Source organism: Myxocyprinus asiaticus, chromosome 4, assembly GCF_019703515.2.
Source record: "Myxocyprinus asiaticus isolate MX2 ecotype Aquarium Trade chromosome 4, UBuf_Myxa_2, whole genome shotgun sequence".
Classification (NCBI taxonomy): Eukaryota; Metazoa; Chordata; class Actinopteri; order Cypriniformes; family Catostomidae; genus Myxocyprinus; species Myxocyprinus asiaticus.
In genome coordinates this window covers 16,896,798-16,922,204 of record NC_059347.1, presented here as the reverse complement: position 1 = coordinate 16,922,204, position 25,407 = coordinate 16,896,798, and the positions used below count along the sequence as shown (strand labels likewise).

The window sequence follows — 25,407 nt, the reverse complement described above, 5'->3', positions numbered from 1 at the left end:
ACCCTGAACTAATCTTGCACAGCCGGACCTCAATAAAACGAATCCATAAAACTATGTAGTTGCTGTAAGTATCTCTCAAATGTTTGATGCCACTAATATGCATGTCAGAAATCCAGAAATCAACCTGCTATTTGTTTCCAGGTTTGTTTGTTTTTTTTTTTTAGCTGTTTAGGAAGTTGAAACAACCATCACATGACTTCACAATGTGTTGTACTGTACCTCTCTCTGTTCACTGCAGATCTTGCAAAGCCACTGAGCTCTTTTCTGATTGCCTGCAGTCTCTATCCCACATTTAGTGCACACTTTCTGCAACACAAATGCATACATCATCAATGCAGGCCAAATAAACACACACCCTTACAAATACATACATATAGGCTAAAATAATGCTGTGAAATGAAAACAAATATTTGGAAACACAATTGCAGGTTTGCCAACTCTTCAGTTTTCCCATGAAATTGGGCTACTTCAATTAGATTTGAATGTTTTTTTTTGTTTTGTTTTTTTATGTAGATTTTAATGACTTTTGACCAACCACCAGCTAATATTCTGCAAGTCAAAACAGGTATGATGCATACTGTTTTAATGGATTCAGTTCAGTACATTGAATTTACAGGTGAAATAGTGTGTCAAGAGAAAAAAGGATAGCTACAATCAGGCCCACATATGAAATAAAAGTTGCATGATACAGTGTGCCGTTATAGGCCATTAACCAAGTAACCCCTGAAGCCTGCCCTGCCTTAGTTGAAATACAGTACATACATTGTATTTTGTTACTTTGCTATACATCTTTCAATGATGAAATTGAGCTTATGTGTATCAGGCACTTTTTTCAATGGTTGTGAAATTTTTTATGTATTGGGCTGGTTTTGGGCTAGTTTTGATTGGTCCTTGGAATGTTAAACAGACCTGGCAACACTGACAATCGAACAGCTTGACAAAAATTAAGAAAATGGAACTTTCAAATATAAAACAATGTGATATTCAGTTTAAAGGAATATTCTGGGTTCAATACAAGTTAAGGTCAACCGACAGCATTTGTGGCATAATGTTGATTACCACAAAAAATTATTTCGACTCGTCCCTCTTTCTTTTAAAAAAGCTAAAATCTGGGTTACAGTGAGCCACTTACAATGGAAGTGAATGGGCCGATATTTTGAGGGTTTAAAGGCAGAAATGTGAAACTTATAATTTTATAAAAGCACTTCCTTTACTTCTTCTGTTAAAACTTGCGCATTATTTGATCTGAAAAGTTGTTTAAATTGTTGTTTTTACAGTCGTTTTAGGATTTTACTCTTTGTGGTGTTACATCGTCATGGCAACGACGTTGTAAAATCAGATAAAACTTCATAAAGATTATTTAGTGATTTTATCACACTAAAATCATCCTAACATACGTATTGTTTATGTCTTATGTTGAAACAGTGAGCATTTTTTTTATGTTTACAGATTGGCCCTAATTCACTTCCAATGTAGGTGCCCCAGATCCCAGATCTTTGCTTTTTTAAAGAAAAGGAGGGATGAGTTGAAATTAATGTTTGTAGTAATCAGTATTATGCCACAAATGCTGTCGATTCAGCTTAACTTGTATTGAACCTGGAATATTCCTTTAAAAACATGTTTTTGGATTTAACACCACTTCATTTTGTGCAATGTCAGCTTTTGTGTTCAATTCAACATAACTTGAACAGCACTGTTATGTAGCTGTTGTTTAGATTAAATTTGATTTGCTAGACTTTACATGCAAGATGTTTGACAATGCATTAACAATTTAATGCCCTGAACCGCAGTTGCACTCTCCATTACGTTATGAAACAGGTGCCTTTTTTAATGTGTTGAAGAAGAAACATGTCCACCATGCAATCCTGTTGACTGCGTGAAGCACCGTCCCTCTTCGTGCTAAAATAAATTAAATTACGCCTGGAAATATTACTGTGGATTTAGATGGCTTGGTTTTTAAGAATCAATTTAAAGCTGAGGGCTTGGATACGGAATTGTTATAAGATGTGAGAAAGAACCTTTAATCAAGTTTTATGTAATAAGAGGACAAACACTAGACTGAAGTGCCAGCAATTTCGTTTTAGCAGAAGTTCTATATACTTAAATTGCTTGGAGACAGAGAGAGCGAACGAGGAAAAGAGAGAATGTGAGAGAGGCCACAAAGAAATCTCTTCAATTTTCTTTAAACACTTCTAAATATCCCTCCTTGAGTCCGTGACATCTTCAAAGCAGCTGTATGCGATTTTTGGAATCCCATGCATAAAAAGTCCCCACTACCCGACAGATATGGCTGAAATAGGAGTCTTGAGAAACAACACATGTCCTACACTGTAGAAATAAAAAAATTGGCCTACACCTGTTAACCATTCAGGAAACATACATGCAGCACGTTGTCAGCCTCAACGAATGTTGTAAGTTTGGGGCATGTCGACCTGTTTAGGGGTATGTCTACCTGTTTTCACCTGGGTTTGGCTGTTATCAAATAGATTTGAGGCTGGTCTCTTTTGACTTTGGCAACCACCCAGCAACTGCATAGCAACACGTAAAAAAACAAAAAACAATCCTTAATGACCATATAGCTATTCCCAACCACCCACAACACCCTAGCACAATGGCGGTGACATCTGCACGAGTAAACAAGATTCAAATTTTTTTCTGAAAAATTTACAAATCGTGTTATGTGTTTACAATTACGCCAAGTGCCGCAGAAATCACTTACATGAACTTTAAGAAATTGTTCACCAAAAATTGTAAATTCTCTCATCATTTACTCACCCTAATGCAATCTCAGATGCATATAAATGTCTTTCTTTTGCAGAACACCAAGATTTTCAGAAGAATATCTCAGCTCTGTTGGTCCATTGAAGCCCAAAAATCACATAAAGGCAGCATAAAAGTAATCCATAAGACTCCAGTGGGAAAATCCATGTTTTCAGAAGTGTTATGATAGGTGTGGGTGAGAAACAGTTCAATATTTAAATCCTTTTTTACTATAAATCTCCATTTTCACATTCTTCTTTTTTTTCTGGCGATTCACATTCTTTGTGCATATCGCCACCAACTGGGCAGAGAGAAGAATTGAAAGGAAAAAATGGTACCAATTCGATTGTATTGTGAGGACCCACAGAGCTTAGATATTCATCCAAAAAACTTCATTTGTGTTCTGCTGAAGAAAGAAAGTCATACACATCTAGGATGGCACGAGGGTGAGTAAATGATGAGAGAATTTTCATTTTTTGGGGTGAACTATTCCTTTAAATGTGTTGTTTACTGCAGACTATTGCCAAAACGCTTTCATAAGCTTCGTTTTCCAACTTCATTCCAAAAAGTTGAAGTAATTACCCACGAGAATACTGTCCAGTTGAGCTGTATAATTAAAAAGTTACTTTGAAATAAAGTTCGAAACAATAAAATACCAAGACAATCCTTTCTACAAATCTGGTAAGCTGAGTTCATCAATAACCCACCATCTGATTCCATCTGGCGTTACAACAAACATAATCGAAGTTGAGCACTTCACAGATGGTCAGATGTTTGAACACAGAGGCACCACCAATCATCTAATAATAATTATAATTTCATTAATTTCCTCTGCATGTTCAAAACTCATTGTAATTCCGAGATCTAAAGAGAGCAGCTGTTCGGAATGATCACAGGTTATATGGGCTTCATGAGGAAGCATCACTGATATGAGCTCTGGGTCCCTGAAACAGATGCTCCATCCTCCACTGGCACAGACCTGCTGTTCAAGACCTCATTCAGTATTTTAATCCTTCTCAGTCCAGTGTCAGGTCACAACGTTTTGTTTCAGTTACACATTGCCCCCTTGTGGTTACACTCATCGAAAAAAGTTCATTTTTCATCTGTGTTGTTTCAGTATCATTTTTGTTTTTTCACTGTGTAGAAAAGTATATATAAAGAAGCCCTACTGTGTATGTATATAAAACTACTGTTGGCATTTGAGGAGTTCATAACTAAATTGACCAATCAATAAAACTGCCTGATGATATTTATTTTACAGTGGAAAAAAAAAGTTAATAGAATATTTTTTAATGAAAAACAAATATCTGCTGCCACCATGTGGTGTCATGTTGTTACTGCATGAGTCCAAAACGAAAAAATGGCTAACCTATGTGCACCAGAAAGTGAGTTTGGCTGCCAAAGGTAGAGAGAGAGAACAGTCTAATTTGTACCATGCAGCAGTCCAAACAGAGGACCGACGGGGAGCCCAGCAGACCCAACACTTCTCCACACAACAGACACTGTGACAGGCCATTCCCCATGGCAGACCTCCTCATGTTCTCCAGACGCTCCACTAGACGCCTGGAACAAACACATCTTTGCTTACTCGTAAAAACAATCATTGTTTCTTTGCATCTCATGTTACACGGCATCACTAAACTTCCTGTAAACATGACTAAACATCTACTCAATTGTTAAAAACATTTAACACTTTTATAGTCTGCAGAGGTTGACTTCTCGTTGTTTGGTGTCCCAGACACTGCTGTAGGCAAAACTTAAAATAATAATAATGCATTTTCAAAATTAACCTTTTATTTTGCTTTCAAATTCCTTACTTTTCTCTGATGCAATCAAAGCCAGTACAATAGGTATTATTGAAGCTTTAAACCTGACGTTTTACCTGAACTACTCTGCTGTGTACACCAATCAAATAATATGATTGTGATCATTCATTATATTTATGCATGTTTTATATCTCTATAACCCCAAACAGATGTAATCTAACATGTTTTTGTGCAGGGACATTTAAAACCTGTTATCAAGGTGAAATCTTGTTTATAATTAGTTCTTGTAAAATTAGGAAAAATCATAAACCTGATGCCTCAATGCCAAGTATGTTTGTTGAGCTTTTAAAAGGGGCATAACATGGAGTTTAAACATCTGCTGCATTAAAAAAAAATATCTTTGTTGTGAAGTAAAAATAGCAGTAAAAATTAAGTACTTTCTACATCAATAAGTTAGTTTAAGCGTGAACTTGAAAATATTAAATAAATTGTACATTTGTACTCAATTCAAACATGGAAAATTTACATTTAGCAAATGTACATGTAAATGTGTCAAAATGTAATGCTCTGGCTTAGAAGTAAGTATTTATGATTGTTTGTTATCTTTACAATACGTCATCGTGTATCAATTCTAAAGTAGAAAACCTTGTCATGTGTAAATTTCACTGGTAAATAAAAGAAGTAAATTTGACTTAGCTTTTCAAAGCTGGTGTTCCCAGCTTGCATGGCTTCCCTGTTTGCAAGTTGATTTACACTGTTTTATTGTTGATTTTGTTGTTACATTTGGTAACTTCTTGTTTTGTTAAGTTTGAAGTTAAATTTCTAATCACAATTACCCATTCATGATACCACAAAATATCTGCTGATTGTTACTGTCATCATGTTTTGTGCACCAGGTGTCCAGGTCTGCATGCACAGCTCTGGATCTTGTGCCTATTGCCATTTAAGCAAGTTAATATTGTCTAATAAACTATATAGCATGCATTAAGCTTCTGTGTCATGTGGTGTATGACTAAAAATATAAAAAAAAGCATTGAAATGCTAATACACTTTTTAAAGCATGGCTTAAATTCGATGATGCATTGCTTGAGTAAAATAGAAATAAAGAGCGAGCATTTACTTGTAAACTACAAAGTAAACTTTACTTGAAAATTTCCAATTAAAGCCACTAAGAATTGTGTGTAGCCTTTACATGAAAATATGGGGTGTTTGTTTTGTTTTTCTCCCCTTTTCTCCCCAATTTGGAATGCCCAATTCCCAATGCACTCTAAGTCCTCATGGTGGCGTAGTGACTCGCCTCAATCCGGGTGGCGGAGGATGAATCTCAGTTGCCTCCACGTCTGAGACCGTCAATCCACGCATCTTATCACGTGGCTTGTTGAGCGCATTACTGCAGAGACGTAGCGCATGTGGAGGCCCACGCTATTCTCCGCGGCATCCACGCACAACTCAACACATGCGCCACCGAGTGTGAGAACCACATTATAGTGACCACGAGGAGGTTACCCCATGTGACTCTACCCTCCCTAGCAACCGGGCCAATTTGGTTGCTTAGGAGACCTGGCTGGAGTCACACAGCATGCCCTGGATTCGAACTCGTGACTCCAGGGGTGATAGTCAGTGTCAATACTCAGGTACTGAGCTACCAAGGCCCCGCCAAAAATATGTTTGCCCACTTTTTTCAGTTAGTGAGAAAGATGCCTGAAATACAGACATCAGATATCGCAGTGTTTACCTTTGTCTAAAAGGAAGTTGTCTGACAAGGCAGAAAAAGGCATGAAAAAGTACAAATGTGTTGCATACTGATTAAACTCTTACCCAATCCTGCGTTGCTCAATGAGCTCGAGTTGTTCAGAGCGGTGGATGACGCTCATGATGACATCCAGCTCTGTTTTCTCAAGTGTCTGAGCTTTCCTCTGCCTCTCAGTTTGAAATGTGTGGATGGACCAACCAGTATGTAACCTGGGTAGGATACAGATGTACAAAAAAAAATAAAAATAATAATAAATAAAAATAATATACACCCATCAGTAGCAGATCATTGAGGAAATGAGTGATAAGATGGATAAACATGTTGTTGACACAGTGTTAAAATACTATTTGTCTACTCCAGAATGCATATTAGACTGGACATGAGTTTTTAATTGACATGCAGTAATTTAATCCACATAGCAGGTTTAAACAAAAACCGTTACTCACTTTGCTCTAAGGGCTAGTTGTCTGTCATTGGGGCACACCCACTTGTCATTGTCATTGCCGAACATTGTGTCTGACTCTGTCATATTTTGCTCTTGAAACTGTAAAAGTTCAGAATAATACATAATAAATAAAAAGGCTTTAAAAAATCATTATAAGAATAATCAGATGATTTAAAGCATGTCATGCTATAAATATTACACTTACAACAAGAGAATGATAAATAATAAGCTTGAGACAATTTAATTGATTCTAACCGTTAATATATAATTGCTGGAAGCTTTCACCTTTAACGTCAGAGCACAAACTAAGAGCAGTTCATTGGTTTTGACAGGTGTTGGCTGTTTGTTGTGATAGAGCTCATGTTCAATTATTATGTAAAAGTAGAGAGACATGGCTCAAATGATTATTGGATTATTCATTTCGCAACACCTGCCAAATGACAGTTCCTGAGACCAAACACTAAGAAGCCTTAATGATGAAAATAACAATACATTGTCTTGAATGGAATAATATACATGCTCCTATGTGGTGGTACTGCGAGGTTCCTATATAATAAATAAATAATTGAAGTAAAAGCAAATTTAATAAAAGTGGCTGTGCAACAGACACAAACACCCCAAAAAGCAAGCAAATAAGTAATTAATCAAACAACATACAACAACTATAAAATCTTAATTTCGGATAAACCACAATTTTTGTATGTATATTTAAAAGCACTGTACTGGTCAAACTTAAGTAGCCACCGTAAAATGTAGTTCTTAAAGGGATAGTTTATACAGAAATTACAATTCTCACCCTTAAGTTGTTCAAAACCCATATGACTGTCTTTCTTCTGTAGAAAACATAAGGAGATATTAGGCCGAAAGTTCAGTCTCAGTCACAATTCACTTTCATTGCATCTTTTTTTTCTCTTTCAATGAAAGTGAACGTTGACTGAGGTTAACATTCTGCCTAATATCTCCCTTTGTGTTCCATGACATAAATAAGGTCATATGGGTTTGTAACAACATGAGGGTGAGTATATAATGTCAGAATTGTCATTTTTGGGTGACCCATACCTTTAAGATTGTAGAAGGGCCTTTGAAAAACAAATAGAGCAAAGTAGGACTGGGTAAAAATATAGATTTTCCGATGCGTCGCAATCTTCATTTGAATGATTTCAATATCTATTTTTAACTCCCAAGATCGATCTTTTACTCTATTCAGCATCACTCTACAATGCGTGTAAATCACTCACATATGCAACCAAATTTTGCGCTACGCAATTAAAAATGTTCAGATTTCACTCACTAGTGATTGTGTAGCCTAGTGGTGAAGTATTCAGCACCGAGATCCTTTCATTGTATGTTGAGAGTAAAAGTTTGTTTTGACTTGTTCTGTATGTGTGTCCAAAGACGAGATTCACACAATCCATTTTTCATTGAATTATGTGTCTTTTAATACCATTAGTGTCCTCTCTCATTAATATGCACTCATTTACAGGTGCTCTTTACAGAACTGCCAGTTTTCTTAAAGAGACGGTGCCGGTTTTTAGCATGTATTTAACAAATAATTTTAAATACTTGTAAATAGTACAAATTATATATGTAAACAATAAATATGTAACAAAATATAAGCAATATATTTATTAATTAAATACATAAATTTGATCATTTTTAAAAAGCTAAAATGTGAACAAAATGATGAAAAACTAATAAAATATCATTTGTAAAATAAATATTTGTGTAATGTACCCGGTTAGAAAGTCCACAGTATAATTATTTGTTTTGGGGGTGGATTTTATCCCCTTTTCTCCCCAATTTGGAATGCCCATTTCCCAATGCAGTCTAAGTCCTCGTGGTGGCGTAGTGACTCGCCTCAATCCGGTGGTGGAGGATGAATCTCAGTTGCCTCCGCGTCTGAGACCATCAATCCACGCATCTTATCACGTGGTTTGTTGAGCGCGTTACCGCTGAGACATAGCGCATGTGGAGGCTTCATGCTATTCCCCACGACTTCAACGCACAACTCACCACGCGCCCCACCGAGAGCGAGAACCACATTATAGTGACCACGAGGAGGTTACCCCATGTGACTACCCACCCTAGCAACCGGGCCAATTTGGTTGCTTAGGAGACCTGGCTGGAGTCACTCAGCACGCCCTGGATTCGAACTTGTGACTCCAGGGGTGGTAGTCAGCCTCATTACTCGCTGAGCTACCCAGGCTCCCGTCCACAGTATAATTAACAGCATTAACTGGGGGAGAATTTCTTCCATATTTTTTTTTTTTTTTTTAAGTATTGTGCATAAAACATTAAAGCACTCTCCTTAAGCACACAAACATGAAAAACCCTGACATTGTCTCTTTCCCTTTCTCAGATACAATCACGCACCCACAACCTGCTCATTTATGGCTAAGCATGGCCAAGTCTATTTACATTTCCATGAGAACTCATGCTCTTTATTTGGCACTGATGCATTGGCCTTGGGCACAGATGACAAAGGTTCCAACAATCAACTACTTAGTAACAATAGCAGACTCTGCAGTACACCATTGCCAGTCTTAAACACAGAAAACTTTACTGCAAGAAAAAAGTCTGACAACTTACTGCAAACACTGGTTTACCCTTAAAGAATACAGCAATCAAATATTTCTGCAGCTGAAAACATTTTAAACCATGCAAAATATTAATGGTAGACCATCACTAGCAGGTTCCAAATTCAAAACAGGTTCCAAGTTCTTCCAAGTTCTGTGGCTACACCAACAGAAATCAGTTTACATTTCATATACTGGAAGTAATTATTTCCTGAAAATCAGCAGAGATCTAAATTTTTTACCTGTGGTACAAAAATACTAGCAATCCACACAATGATCAAGGTAGTATCCTGTTGCTCCCTGTAAGTGAAAAGAGTAGGAACAGTCTTTATTCCATTAACTACAGGTCTCTGACTCCAGGCAGTGCACATTTTTTAAGATTAATACATTCAAGCATGCATCAATACATTCTGGCATGCATTCAAGTCTAATCTACTTAAAAGCTGTTAGAAAACAGACACAGACAGACAAGAGAGAGTGTTTACCTTACAAGAATGAGAGATAAAGTGGTGTTACTGCAGGCTGTGTCTGAATATAAGAAAGCAACAGCAGAGGAAACATGGAGGAGGAAACTTGCCTGTGCAAGTTGCCTCTGTCAAACTGATCTGAGATCAGGTTTGCTTCCTCTCTCTCTCTTGCAATGGATCAGGTCACATGACCTGATAACAATTCATTCAAAACATCCTGCTGCTCTACTGATTACAGTGATTGAATAAAGAAAATAAAAGAGTGACGGTGATCCAACCAAACTGAGACAGGCCACCGAGGTGCTAGAGGATAAAGGCTTTACTATTGACCTGGCCTTTACAATCAGTCAATATGGTAATGTTATCCGGCAGGTCTGTTGTAGCTGTAAACTGTTTAGAATAGAATATTAAAGGAGGGCAACGTTGTAAAACTTTTGAGAGGAAGAGGTTGAGGGTCCTGCATTTAGGGTTACTAGGATATATAGTTGCAAAGACAACATTAGCTCTTCCACATAAAAACAAAGGTCTCTGATGAACCCAGTCGATTAGTAATATAGTATTATATAATATTATGTTATATAATATAATATAATAAAAACATATTCCATAAAGTCCTTGTACCTCAAATGCACCCTATAACTTTAGTTTTACTAGCTTATTTAAAATTATATGAATGTCATTGCTTTAGATAACAAAATATGAAACCAAGTGGCATTTATAAAAAATAAATAAATAAATAATAATAAAAACCCTATGGTTACTCTGCTAGGACACCCATGTAAACAGGAGGGGAACTGACTTCAGTGTAAATGACTTTGACACCAGTTGGTTAAAAGTAATTGCAAAAATGGCTTAGAAGTTCAAAGAAGTGTTCTCGCATCATTTGCAGAGACAATTTGGTTTGATATTTTGTTATGTAATACAATGACATTAACATATTTTAAATTGTGTCTTAAGTTTCCAAATATTTGTGGGGCCACTGTACCATATTCATTATGTAAAGTTTACATAGTAACGCAGTGTTTAAAAACTTTTTTCTGGTAGTGATGCTCATATTACGTCTAATGTTTAATAAATGTTCCTCCAAGGCTCTTGAGCATTTCCTTTCCTTGCAGGTGACATTAAGTGTATTTCCATTCACAGTTTTCCTCCTTTATGACATAACAATTAATGCCCTGAATATGCCTCTTTTAAAAAGCCTATTTTAACTTGGCAAGTTGAATCCAGTGCATTTGACAATATCACATTGTGTTTGTTAAAAGAAACAAAGTGCCCATCTTACCTTGTGGTGTGAAGTTTCCACTAGAAAACAGTAGTTACACCAGTTTTTTTTTTTTTTTTTTTTTCAAATGTTGCTCACTTTCACTTAACTATCTTTTTGGACAACACCAAAACCCATCTGGCAGGGTCAAAGCAGTACACACCCAACAAGGCAGCAGGTGTTACAGCAAATAATACAATCCCATGGATAATGATGTGAAGAAGTGTTTATTGTGTATCCCCCTTGTGCTGTCAGAGATTTTGGGAGCAAAGTCAAAATCCTGAGGTTTGTTGCTGCTTTCGTGAACAGTCAAGAAGTAGTTCCACTGTATAAAGAGTGTGAGGGGAAAATCTGAGGTCACACCTCCCTGCCACAGCAGATGCAGGAGAGCTGACCACGTGTTCCCTCCCAGGCAAATGCACACACATTGCAGAAGATTGTGCTCATACAGACACACACACAATAACACACATGTTTCCATGAGGAAAGTGGAAGTGCAGGGAATTGTTAGCGTTGTGTTTAAAGGGCTAGAAGAAAAAAGAAAAATGGTGTAGAGACATTTATATTGCAAACTAAACACAAATTCTTCAGCGGTTTGTTCTGTTCATTGAAACCATGGATTAAAGTCAAATTCAAAAGTCAAAGTAGGTTTATTTTCATTTCCCAGATAGCAAACAAACATTGGAACAATGTTAAAGGGATAGTTCACCCAAAAATTAAAATTCTCTTATCATGTATTCACCCACGTATGTCATCACAGATATGTATGACTTTCTTTCTTCAGCAGAACACAAAAGTATCTTAGCGCTGTAGGTCCAAACAATGCAGGTGAATGGTGATCAGACCATTGTAGTAGTGACGTGCACAGACCTCAGCAGGGACAGGGGCGGAAGGATAAAAAAGGGCACTGATTTAGTGCTGAGTAGTAATTTAATTATAAATACTACTTTCTAACTAATTTCTTTGCTTTTTGAGTGTTTAAACATTTTCGTGTGTGTGTGTGTGTGTGTGTGTGTGTGTGTGTGTGTGTGTGTGTGTGTGTGTGTGTGTGTGTGTGTGTGTGTGTGTGTGTGTGTGTGTGTGTGTGTGTGTGTGTGTGTGTGTGTGTGTGTGTGTGTGTGTGTGTGTGTGTGTGTGTGTGTGTGTGTGTGTGTGTGTGTGTGTGTGTGTGTGTGTGTGTGTGTATGTATTGAGGGCAGTGGTGGCTCAGCAGTTAAGGCTCTGGGTTACTGATCAGAAGGTCGGGGGTTCAAGCCCCAGCACTGCCAAGATGCCACTGTTGGGCCCTTGAGCAGGGCCCTTGAGCAAGGCCCTTGACCCTATCTGCTCCAGGGGCGCTGTATCATGGCTGATCCTGCACTCTGACCCCAGCCTAGCTGGGATATGTGAAAAGAAGAGTTTCACTGTATATGTGCAAATGTATAATGTGTGATAAATAAAGAAAATTATAAATTATAATTAATTATATATATATATATACTGTACATAATTTTTCCTTTATCACAAATAATAGTCTACTCTGTTATATTTCTCAGAAAAAGCACCATGGTATTACACTTGTTTATTATTATTATTATTATTTTCAGACATGGTCTGTGATAACCCCATGTTTTTGACATGTATCATAATAAAATCATGGTATTTTGTAAAGTACCTTGGAGTACCATGAAAATATCATGAAATATGAACATGATCAATCATTCAGTCCCATGGCATTAACCTGGTAACAGCACAGTGTCATTTTTTTTTTGTTTTTTTTTTGTTTTGTTTTTGTTATAGGGTTCTTATGTTTGTCTTGTCTCATCACTCTTTTCACTTTCTCTCATCTCCATTCCCCCACTTCATCCAGTCATCATAACTGACACTTCTTATATTACTTTCTCTTCATTTCTTTTAATATTCATATAATGTTATTTTCTCTATTCTGTCATTACACTGTAAAATCTAAATAGTTAACCTTACTTTAAAAAGCATGTAAACCGATTGCCTTAAAAAATCTAAGTAAAATGTACTTATTTGGCAGTAAATGTGCTTATTTGGCTCAAGTAAAGTGAACTAGGAATAGTCCACTTTACTTGAGACAAATAAGTATATTTACTTGATTTTTTAAGGCAATTGGTTTCCTCACTTTTTAAGTCAACGTATTACATTTTACAGTATAATATTTATAAATATACAGGACCTTACAGCAATAATATGGTGGAACCATGGTACAATGATGATTTCAAGATGGTACCATGGTTATGAATGGTTTTCATGGTAGCCTACATTTTTTTAGTCTTTAGTCTTTATCATGTGACATGATAGGTGTGGGTGGGACCACTTCCTCTTTACTCTAAATCCCCACTTTAACTTTCAGATGTGAAGGTAAAACTTAACAGGCGCCACATGTGACATTCAGATGTAAAAGTGAAAGTGGAGATTTAGAGTAAAAAAAAAAGGACTCAAATTTTGACTGTTACCCACCCACACCTACGTATTATATCACTTCTGAAGATATAGATTTAACCACTGAAGTCTTATGGATTACTTTTATGTTTCCTTTATGTGATTTTTGGAGCTACAAATGTCTGGTCACCATTCACTTGCATTGTAAGGACCTACAGAACTGAAATATTCTTCTAAAAATCTTTGTTTGTGTTGTGCTGAAGAAAGAAAGTCATACACAACTGGGATGGCATGAGGGTGAGTAAATGATGAGAGAAGTTTCATTTTTTGGGGTTAACTGTCCTTTTAAGTCAACGTAGATGCATCAACGTTAATGGTATTGAATTACATTACAATCAGTTGATTCTATGTCACTTTTGAACCCTCAATTAATGTTGAAACAACATTAAAATTTCAATAAAAATATATGTTAACATTGTCGAATCAACGTTGCAATCTGATATTGATTCAGCATCACTTTTGCACCCTGCATTATTGTTAAAACAATACTGAAATCTCTACAAAAAATAATCAATGTTTTCAAAATTGGATCAATGTTAGTATCTGATGTTGATTCTGCATCACTTTGAACAACATTGAAATATCAACAATGGACAAAAAACAATTATAAAAATAAAAAACTACTTTCACATAGTTTCTAGAGTTTATCTTAATCACACAAAAAAGGTTGTTGCTTGAGTATGAAGGTAAATCTGTTGTAAAACTCGAGAGCTTGTAGATTTAAATTTGAGAACTTGTACAATAAATATTTGTACTTGTAAGTTGAAATTTACACTCACATCCCCGGTGTGAAAACTTGTGAAAAAAAATCAGAAGTCGAATGCTGCAATCTGCACTCACAGACAATAATCCAAAACCTGTGTTTTGAATTCAATTTGTAGACAAATAGTCTCAAATGTGTAAAATGACATTCATATAAATTGACAGACACAAACTTGTATTACATATTTACTTTTGTACTTTAATTCACTTTCACAGTACAACCTAAAATCGGTAGTTAAAACCTCTCAAATCTCGGAGTCTGTAGTGCTGCCAGCTTACGCAATGTCTCGTTCCCTTTGTCTCAGGGAACTGAGGTTACATACGTAAACGAGATGATCCCTTACGACTCTGTACACTCGACATTGCATCACTAAGCCGACGCTATGGGGAACAGAATCCCATCATGCCACACTACACAACATAACCTTCCAGAGAGTAAGCATGATGCCGCAGTCATGCAAGACAGCGACCGACATGAGTATGCCACAAGTGAATGACCCTCATGCTGGGCCAGGAGGGGAACACTAAGAATGGATATATGAACTATAATCATATAGTATGAATTAACCCCTTCATGAACCCAAATGGGAAGGAAGTCTATTTGTAATGAAAGTGCCTGTAACTTTTGGGAAATACAACGGTCTGAATGCAGGCGGCTGTGTAAAAAGTCAGTGTGGCGGAATCAACAATAAGGAAGCGGGAAGCGGGATGGCAGTCCAGGTAAATCAAGCTTTTTATTTAAGTGTTTCCAGCTTCACACTCAAAGCATTGGCTTTTCAGCTCCACAATCAAAGTATTGGCTTTTCAGCTTCACTTTCAAAGTATTGGCTTTTCAGCTCGCAGCTTCATGTGTGTGTTTGTCTCTGACTCTCAATCAACAATAAGGAAGCGGGAAGTGGGGTGGCAGTCCAGGTAAATCAAGCTTTTTATTTAAGTGTTTCCAGCTTCACACTCAAAGCATTGGCTTTTCAGCTTCATAATCAAAGTATTGGCTTTTCAGTTTCACATTCAAAGTATTGGCTTTTCAGCTTACAGCTTCGGGTGTGTGTTTGTCTCTGACTCTCTCTCCCTCACTGGCGTACTCAGCGGCATTTTCAAGCCCATCTCCGTCATCACTGTAACGAGACACAGGAGTTACGTATCATTAATCACCAGGTGATGGTCCTTACCACTTCCTCTCTCCCCAGTGATAGACACATGACCATGTCCCGTTCACAGTCAGGGAGCCCATACTTAAAAAGAGGGGCATACTGTAAGTAAACTAAGCAAAAAAAAGAAACATCTTGTATTTTAAAGATAATTTTGTAAACTCTTTATTGCAAAGGGTTTAAACAATGTTTTCCATGCTTGTTCAAAGAATCATAAACAATTAATGCACATGCACCTGTGGAATGGTCATTAAGACACTAACAGTTTACAGACGATAGGCAATTAAGGTCACAGTTAAAATAACTAAGGACACTAAAGAGACCTTTCTACTGACTCTGAAGATAGATGCCTAGGGTGCCTGCTGACCTGCATGAACGTGCCATAGGCATGCTGCAGGGAGGCATGAGGACTGCAGATATGGTCAGGGCAATAAACTGCAATGTCAGTAATGTGAGACGCCTAAGACAGCGCTACAGGGAGACAGGAAGGATAGCTGATCGTCCTCGCAGTGGCAGACCACGTGTAACAACACCTGCACAGGATCGGTACGTCCGAACATTTCACCTGCGGGACACATACGGGATGGCCACAACAACTGCCCGAGTTACACCAGGAATGCACAATCCCTCCATCAGTGCTCAGACTGTCTGCAATATGCTGAGAGAGGCTGGACTGAGGGCTCGTAGGCCTGTTGTAAAGCAGGTCCTTACCAGACATCACAACAACATCAACGTTTGTGCACAAACCCACCTTCGCTGGACCAGACAGGACTGGCGAAATATCCTCTTCACTAACGAGTCATGGTTTTGTCTCACCAGAGGTGATGGTCGGACTTGCGTTTATTGTCGAAGGAATGAACGTTACACAAGGCCTGTACTCTGGGGCAGGATCAATTCAGAGGTGGAGGGTCTGTCATGGTCTGGGGCAGTGTGTCACAGCATCATCGGACTGAGCTTGTTGTCATTGCAGGCAATCTCAATGCTGTGCGTTACAGGGAAGACATCCTCCTCCCTCATGTGGTACCCTTCCTGCAGGCTCATCCTGACATGACCCTCCAGCAAATCACCAACCAGTTTTACTGATGTCAAAGCCAGCAGTAATGCGGTCTTAAGAGAAAGCACACACAATTCAACATAGTCCAGAGGCTCAAAGAGAGGCCCCGTGTGCACTTTTAGGACCAAAGTTAGGTCCCAATTCGGGACTGTAGCCAGGCAAGGGGGATTTAGCCGCCCCGCCCCCTTAAGGAATTATGATTAAATCATGTTTGCCTATAGAGGTGCCGTGTGATACACAGATATAGTTGCCACATAAACTTTGAGCTTTGACGGTGTGAGCCCTGCATCCAATCGCTCTTAAAGGAATGTACAAATTTCAGGTATGGGGCAGTTCAATGGGTCTTTGCCATGTGAAATGCACCAATTAGTGAACACATTCCATTTCAGTGTGTAAAGGCGTCTCGTGGACAATGCTCTAGCATGTAAAATGGTGTTCATAACCGACTGAGCCAACTCTGGCTCGTCCGCTGTGCTCCATTCAAAGGTCACACGTGTAGGCTTCATAGCTTTGGCCGGGGATGCCAAATCGTGCCTTGTGTTTGAGAGAGAAGTTCTCTCTTCAGCGGTATTTCCCATGGTGGCTTGGTGTAATTAACAGGACTGTTTTCATGTTCGGGCCGAAGCTCGCAACGCACATACTGTATCGGAGAAGATGCAGTATATGGAGATTGAGGGGCTCGCGGGGCGTGTGCCGGCACGAGGTCCACCTCAAATTCATCCTGCTCGACCTCTCGGTCCTGCAATGCCTCCTCATGTGATCCCTCAGGAGTCACAGAAGGGGCGGGTGGGAGGGCATGGGAGGCTGAACTGTCCCTCAGAACGAGGGCGATTCGCGATACCCTCACAGTGAGGGCAGTCTGTCTCTATGAGAGCTGTCTCTGCGTGGGCGATCAAATCGCCAGTAGGTGGGTGTGTTTTAAGACCAAGCTTTTACAATATAGAGGGGGTCCAACAGAATCTATGTAAAATCTTCAATTGCATTAGGCGCACTCTAGATGCAGACTTGATGTTTTTTAGAATCCTAGCCCACTCTCTCTCCTCCAATACCAAGTTTAAATCTTTCTCCCATAATCTCTTAAGAGAAGCTGAAGTTCCATCCCCCAGACTCTGAATTAGCAGGGAGTAATACACTGATGCCTCATGACCTTCTCCAAAAGCAGCAATCATCACTCCCAGAGTATCTGCCGCTTTAGGGGGGTGTAAACTACTCCCAAAACAGTACAGAGCAGGTGGCACAGCTGTAAATACTTACAGAACTGAGATCTGGGAATCCCAAAATGTTGAACCAAATTTTCAAAGGATCTCAACACTCCACTCTCATATAGGTCACCGAGTGTAGTAACCCCCCTCACGATCCACTCTGACCAGCAAAAAGGGGACTTATTTGTACATAATTTGGGGTTCAGCTACTACTCCCAAAAATAGTACAGAGCAGGTGGTGCAGCTTAAATACTTATAGAACTGAGATCTGGGAATCCCAAAATGTTGAACCAAATTTTCAAAGGATCTCAACAGTCCACTCTCATATAGGTCACCGAGTGTAGTAACCCCCCTCACAATCCACTCTGACCAGCAAAAAGGGGACTTATTTATACATAATTTGGGGTTCAGCCATATGCTCGAAGCAACATTTAAATAAATGTCTGAATTAATCACTCTGGACACTTTTGTCCACACCGAGTGCAAATGCGAGACAACGGGGTGTAACTTAACCTCTCTGGTTAGTTTGATAGAAAGACTTTGCAATGGCGAAATAGCAGCAAGAAATTCATATTCAATACAAAACCAGGGAGGAGCTCTCTCAGGTGGAAGAGACCAGTGAGCCAAATGTCTGACACTGCATGCATAATAATAAAACAAAATCTTGGGTAGGCCTAGCCCACTTTTGTCAATCGGCCAATGTAACTTATTGAAATGTAATCTGGGGCGCTTACCATTCCAAATGAAGGACTTTGCTATGCTATCAAATTGCATGAAATAAGAGAGGGGGACATCTACTGGGAGAGACTGTAACAGGTAGTTACATTTTGGAATACAATTCATTTGAATAATACTAACCTTCCCAATCATAGATAAATGTAATGAAGCCCACCTGTCCACATCGCTCAAAAACCTTTTTATTAAGGGGTCAAAATTAACTAACTAAATCACACAAATTTGCTGGGAATAAAATGCCCAAATACTTAATTCCCTGTTTGGGCCACTGGAAGGTGCCCGGCTGAAAAGCCATAACTGTACAATATGCTGTCAGAGCCAAAGCTTCGGATTTAGACCAACTGACTCTGTATCCTGAGAACTTAGAAAAGGAATGAATAATTCTTTGGAGGCAAGGCATAGATCTAGTGGGATCGGAGACGAATAATAAAATATCATCTGTGTAAAACAAGAGCTTTTGCACCATACCTCCTGCCACCACTCCTGGAAAATAATTTTCCTTTCTTATCACGGCTGCTAATGGTTCCAGGGCAAGACAGAACAATAATGGGGAAAGAGGGCAACGCTGCCGGGTGCCCCTATCCAGGAAAAAATAATCTGAAATTAATCCATTTGTTTGTACCGCCGCTACCGGGTGTCTATAAAGTAACTCAGTAAATCAGGTCCACTCGGCTGGTCCACATGAGTCCAAAAAAAATGCCCTAATCACTCCAATATTTTGCAAGAAATATTCCACAGAACAAACTCCAACCAATAGGAGGCGTAAGCACAAACACCGTGCAGATTCATCCACAACACTGTCCCGAAGGAGTGTTACTCAACAAAAAACAAACTCCAGCCACTAGGCGGAACCAACACAAAAAGGAACAAAGAAGGCACCCGGTTTCCTCAGACGGTCAAGTGAATGTTCAGTGAGTCAGATCCACTCGGCTGTATAGGGAGTATCACACAATAACTTACTCATTCCATTGACTTTATGAAGAACATTGCTTGCTGTGGGCATGTAAATATTTTGCGGCCATCCTTAGTATCTATTCTCAGTTTGGCTGGGAACATCAGAGCAAAAGCGACCTTCCATTGATGTAAGAGTTTCTTACATTCCTTGAATCGATCACATTTCTCTCTTGTCGAAATTACAAAGTCTGGGAACAAGAAAATGCTTTGGTTCTTCCAAGAAATCCTTCCTTTTCTCCTCACCTCACGTAACACAAGATCTTTATCGAATGATCTCAGAAATTTGGCCAGAATTGATCGGGGCCTGTCTCCCTCAGCGGATCTCTGAGCCAGAACTCACTCAATTTCCAGCTTATGGCCTGTTATGTCGAGCAGACTCGGAAAGAGCTCGTCTAGGAATTTCACCATATCTCTGCCTTCTCCGTTCTCAGGAATTCCAACAATTCGGACATTGTTTTGCTGGCTACGATTCTCTAAATCTTCCAACTTTTCCAAAACGCATTTCAAATCTGTCTTGGTCGCTAGTGGGTTAGCAGCTAATTCCCTCTCCGATGACTCCAGATGATCGATCCATTTCTCGACGCCCGACACTCTTGTAACTAACTCAGAGAATTTCATCTCCATGGCAGTGATCGATCGACATATTACAGCAAGATCCTCCAGGTCAGCAACAACCTTCGGCAGCATTGCTGACATGTTCAACATTTGACGCTGAATCTCTCCCGCCACACCATCTAAACTGAGTCCCTGGTCTGCGGCCCTGTCTGGGGTAACAGCTTGAGCATGTAAGTGTATTTTAATGTCTTCACAGCCTGAGGATTTTGACTTCTTTGACATATTGTCTGCATAGAACAGTCATGGAACAGGGTGTGTAGAATCTCACCGGACACAAAAAGTATTAAAAACTAGCAAAGTGCACAGAGCTCGCTGTTCACACGTCCGACCCTCACATGGTGTCACGCGAGTCCTCTACTGTATTATTTTAATGTTTTATTAAAATGTTTAACCAAAGTCCGGTATCATCATGCTTGGACGTGTTAAACACACAACAACTTCAGTGTTCTTTCCAAAAATTCTCCTCATTTTCACATGAATGGGTAACTGTATTAATCACTCTTGCTGACTGTTTACAGAAAATCATGTGAAATCATGCCTTTTATTATTACTTCAGTTAGTCGTTTCCCTTATATTTCTACTTCGATGTTGTAATGGATATTGCCATTGTTTCAAATTAGCAAGCAAATGTTAAATCTAAAGAAGTCATACAGTACTTGCTTAGATGAATTGCAATGTGTAATTATTGTAAGAAACCCCCTTGTGAAATAAAGATAATATTGTGCACAGTATGCATTTTTGTTTGAAATGAGACTCTGTTCCTATATTTATCCATTCTGAATAAAACTCAGGTAATTTTAAATGTCTTTTACATGACAGTAATTAATTTCTTATTTCTAGTTAAAGGTATGTTTAAACTGTTTTATCAACCCATCCATGCTGATCAATCCTTAAAATCAAGCAGTAAGAAAGTACACCTTGATGCCTTAAGAATAAGATATATAATTTAGAACTTATTAAGATATATAATTGCCTGACAGTGATGACTTGCTTTAATCATGATTATTTGAGATTACCACGGTCATGTGCACTTTAATTTAAATCACTTATTGACATCTAAATAAGGGAAAATAAATTACCCTAACCCCAGAAAATACACATTTCTATATCTCTAATTTAGGTGCAGCAGGAAAATAGATTTATTAAATCTATAGCACGGAATTCTATATAAAGTAGATAGTCATCAAGTTAGTACTATGATCCGTTTTGATTGGTCCAGTATCGATTGTTCCAGCTCTTGGTCACAACTTAATTTACCCCGCCCCGCCCAGCAATGGTAGTCTGCTCTCTCACATCTTGATTTACAAGTGCACAAGTGAGTTTTGCTACAGGTTTTTTGCAAAAGTTGTTGCAAAAGTCAGGGTAGGAAGATTTGAAGTTGCAGTGGCAGATTTGAAAGGTTGTAACTGCCGATTTGTGGTTGTATTGTGAAAATGAATTAAAGTACAAACGTAAATATGTAATACAAGTTTGTGTCTGTCGTTGTATTTATATAAATGTCATTTTACACATTTCAGACTATCTATCTACAACTTTGAATTCAAAACACAGGTTTTGGATTATTGTCTGCGAGTTCAGATTGCAGCATTCAACTTCAGATTTTTATTTCACAAGTTTTCACGGGGAGTAAGAAACTACAGGTAAAAGAGCCAATCACCTTTCAGATACAGACATCACCTGTTAGTTAACTTGAGAATGTGCATTAGCTTAACCAGCCTAATAAATAGCATTTTTTTTGCATGATCTGCACTAAAGAAGCATAATGATATGATACCAGTGTTGTCAGATTTTACTGCAGATTTGAAATATGTATCGTATTCTTGACCAATCATTTTAGAGATTTTGGTCTTTCCCCATTCAAGTAGGTTGGAGCTGTACCTTTATGCCGCTTGTACCTACAGTCACAGCCACCTTTCAGTTTCATTGTATGGAAAAAAGATATAATGAAACTGAATGGTGACTGTGGCTGTCAGTCCCTAACATTCTACCTATCATTTTGTGTTCCACAGAAGAAAGTCATACAATTTACACTTTTGAGTGAACTGTCTCTTTAAAGGTTGTTAAATCCATATCTTCTGAAGGGATGTGATAGACGTGGATGAGAAACAGATCAATATAAGTCCTTTTTTTACTTTCAATCTCCACTTTCACATATTTTCTCTTTTGTTTTTGGTGATTCACATTTTTAGTGCATATCGCCACCTACTGCACAGAGAGAATTTATAGTAAAAAAGGACTTAAATATTGATCTGTTTCTCACCCACACCTATCATATTTCTGAAGTCATGGATTTAACCACTGGAGTCTTATGGATTACTTTTATGCTGCCTTTATGTGCTTTTTGGAGCTTCAGTGAAGTGGAAGAGCATGAGGGTGAGTTAATGAGATAATTTTCATTTCTGGGTGAAGTATTTGTCTTGGTTTTGGGTGAGCCTCCTAGACACAGCAGCACTAAATATGAATGCTTAAGAATTAAATATAATATATATATATATTTTCTTTGTAAAATTAAATTTTTTAAAAATTTAATTAGGTTAATATGTCTGGGGAGAAAACAGAAACATAAAAAGCAAGCTCTCTGGACATGACAGAGAATCACTTACTACCTGCCAAGAGGCCAGTGCTTCCCCTTGGTATCTTAGCAACAGGAGCTTTTGAAAAAAAAATGAAAAAAAAAGATTCCGGCAGGAATGTTATGCACAAACACGAGTGCACAGACAAAACTAGGGGCAAAAAACATAGTTGTGAAGCACCATGCTATGAAACCAATAAAATGCCTGAGGTATTAAAAAAACAATCAACAGTCTGCATGCAGTTTGGGTGGGAGTTTTTGTTCAAACTTCAATGTGTCTCAGCAACACAGACAGTGGCAATTGTTGAAATGCATTTGATAAAAGTGTAAGCGTACTATACTGTTAGATGCCAATGGGAAAACAACAGCTGTTGTCTAATAATATAATAAATTGTTTGATTGATTGCTTAATTAATGATACAGTACTCCAAAACATCTGAACTGACAATTATGCCTTAACATCTGTGGTTTCATGTTTTATCCCACTGTGTAAAGAGAGAAAATAAATGCTGAATTGTCAGGCTCTCGTTCCTCAGGTAAACTGGCTCAGGCAGCAATTAAATACATTATTGACAGAAAATACAATTAGTTACGCCCAGATGGCCTTCAACAGAATAAAGTGCATCCGTCATGCCCTACTACAAACACAACCATTTAAAGTTGTAACATGCTTTCTTTTTTTAGTAAACCAAGATTGCCTTCCTTTCCATTTACTTGTAATGGAACTTACATTTTTATATTATTAACCTTGATCTGCAAGATTAAATAAAGTAGCAATCAAAGATATTATTGTGAGGGTAGATGTAGCATTGAAAGAAAGCTTGGTGATGGATTTTGATCAAGAAATGTGTCTTTAAAGGAAAATGCTGATAACTGATTAATTGTTCGATAGTTTTTTTTAAAATAGATTTATGAATTGCTAAAAAAAATTCTTAGTCTTTCATCACTCTGATGGCACAGATACAGAGGCTAAGAGTCCAATATGAGTAAAATCCCAGATGCAGTTAATTGTGCAACTAAAATCCCAATAACAACCAGAAAAAAATGAAGATTTGGAGCATAACGCAGGGCTATGAACAAGCTCAGCTTACTTATTTCGGGACTTTTATTGTGAAATGACGAAGACTTGGCTCCGTTACAGTGCTCTATATTTAAGTATTTACCATATTTGACTTTTTATAGCATATACACTGTTGGCCATAAGTTTGGAATAATGTACAGATTTTGCTCTTATGGAAGGAAATTGGTACTTTTATTCACCAAAGTGGCATTCAACTGATCACAATGTATAGTCAGGACATTAATAACGTGAAAAATTACTATTACAGTTTGAAAATAATGTTCAGAACTTCTTAAACTTCTTCAAACAGTTCTCATCAAAAATTCCTCCACATGCAGCAATGACAGCTTTGCAGATCCTTGTTATTCTAGCTGTCAGTTTGTCCAGATACTCAGGTGACATTTCACCCCACACTTCCTGTAGCACTTGCCATAGATGTGGCTGTTTTGTCGGGCACTTCTCACGCACCTTCCAGTCTAGCTGATCCCACAAAAGCTCAATGGGGTTAAGATCCATAACACTCTTTTCCAATTATCTGTTGTCCAATGTCTGTGTTTCTTTGCCCACTCTAACTTTTCTTTTTGTTTTTCTGTTTCAAAAGTGGCTTTTTTTTTGCAATTCTTCCCATAAGGCCTGCACCCCTGAGTCTTCTCTTTACTGTTGTACATGAAACTGGTGTTGAGCAGGTAGAATTCAATGAAGCTGTCAGCTGAGGACATGTGAGGCGTCTATTTCTCAAACTTGAGACTCTGATGTACTTATCCTCTTGTTTAGTTGTACATCTGACCTTCCACATCTCTTTCTGTCCTTGTTAGAGCCAGTTGTCCTTTGTCTTTGAAGACTGTAGTGTACACCTTTGTATGAAATCTTCAGTTTTTTTTTGTTTTTTTTTTGGCAATTTCAAGCATTGTATAGCCTTCATTCCTCAAAACAATGATTGACTGATGAGTTTCTAAATAAAGCTGTTTCTTTTTTTGCCATTTTTGACCTAATATTGACCTTAAGACATGCCAGTCTATTGCATACTGTGGCAACTCAAAAACAAACACAAAGACAATGTTAAGCTTCATTTAATGAACGAAATAGTTTTCAGCAGTGTTTGATATAATGGCAAGTGATTTTCTAGTTTCAAATTAGCAATTTAGCATGATTACTCAAGGATAAGGTGTTGGAGCGATGGCTGCTGGAAATGGGGACTGTCTAGATTTGATCAAAAATTACTTTTCAAATAGTGATGGTGCTGTTTTTTACATCAGTAATGTCCTGACTATACTTTGTGATCAGTTGAAAGCCACTTTGGTGAATTAAAGTACCAATTTCCTTCAGAAAAGCAAAATCTGTATATTATTCCAAATGTTTTGTTTATATTCACCAGATTATTGATTTTGTGTGTGTGTGTATATATATATATATATATATATATAAACTCAGCAACAAAATAAAAAAAAAAAAAATAAAAAAACGTCCCTTTTTCAGGACACTGTATTTTAAAGATAATTTTGTAAAAATCCAAATAACTTTACAGATCTTTATTTTAAGGGTTTAAACAATGTTTTCCATGACTGTTCAATGAACCATAAACAATTAATGAACATGCACCTGTGGAACGGTCATTAAGACACTAACAGCTTACAGACGGTAGGCAATTAAGGTCACAGTTATAAAAATGTAGGACACTAAAGAGACCTTTCTACTGACCAGGAACGCACAATCTCTCCATCAGTGCTCAGACTGTCTGCAATAGGCTGAGAGAGGCTGGACTCAGGGCTTGTTGGCTTGTTGTAAGGCAGGTCCTTACAATAGGCCAACAACGTCGCCTATGGGCACAA

The 25,407-nt window shown here is 38.0% G+C and overlaps 1 protein-coding gene across 4 annotated transcripts in view; it reads right to left on the bottom strand.

The window, feature by feature from the left end:
• Positions 1-11,076, bottom strand: part of doc2b (double C2-like domains, beta) — a 277,442-nt gene extending 266,366 nt beyond the window's left edge. Inside the window, exons 1-7 of one of the 4 annotated variants that reach the window (XM_051696118.1) lie at positions 9,786-9,884; positions 9,543-9,600; positions 9,314-9,364; positions 6,726-6,823; positions 6,345-6,488; positions 4,194-4,323; positions 220-306 (exon numbers count right to left, since the gene is read on the bottom strand). In XM_051696118.1, the coding sequence (XP_051552078.1) occupies positions 220-306; positions 4,194-4,323; positions 6,345-6,488; positions 6,726-6,808 (444 nt within the window). In that variant the 5' untranslated portion in view covers positions 6,809-6,823; positions 9,314-9,364; positions 9,543-9,600; positions 9,786-9,884. Of the gene's footprint in view, positions 1-219; positions 307-4,193; positions 4,324-6,344; positions 6,489-6,725; positions 6,824-9,313; positions 9,365-9,542; positions 9,601-9,785; positions 9,885-11,049 lie in introns of those variants that run through there. The other 3 variants (XM_051696116.1, XM_051696115.1, XM_051696117.1) reach the window with 3 other exon arrangements.
• Positions 11,077-25,407: the final 14,331 nt, after the last annotated feature.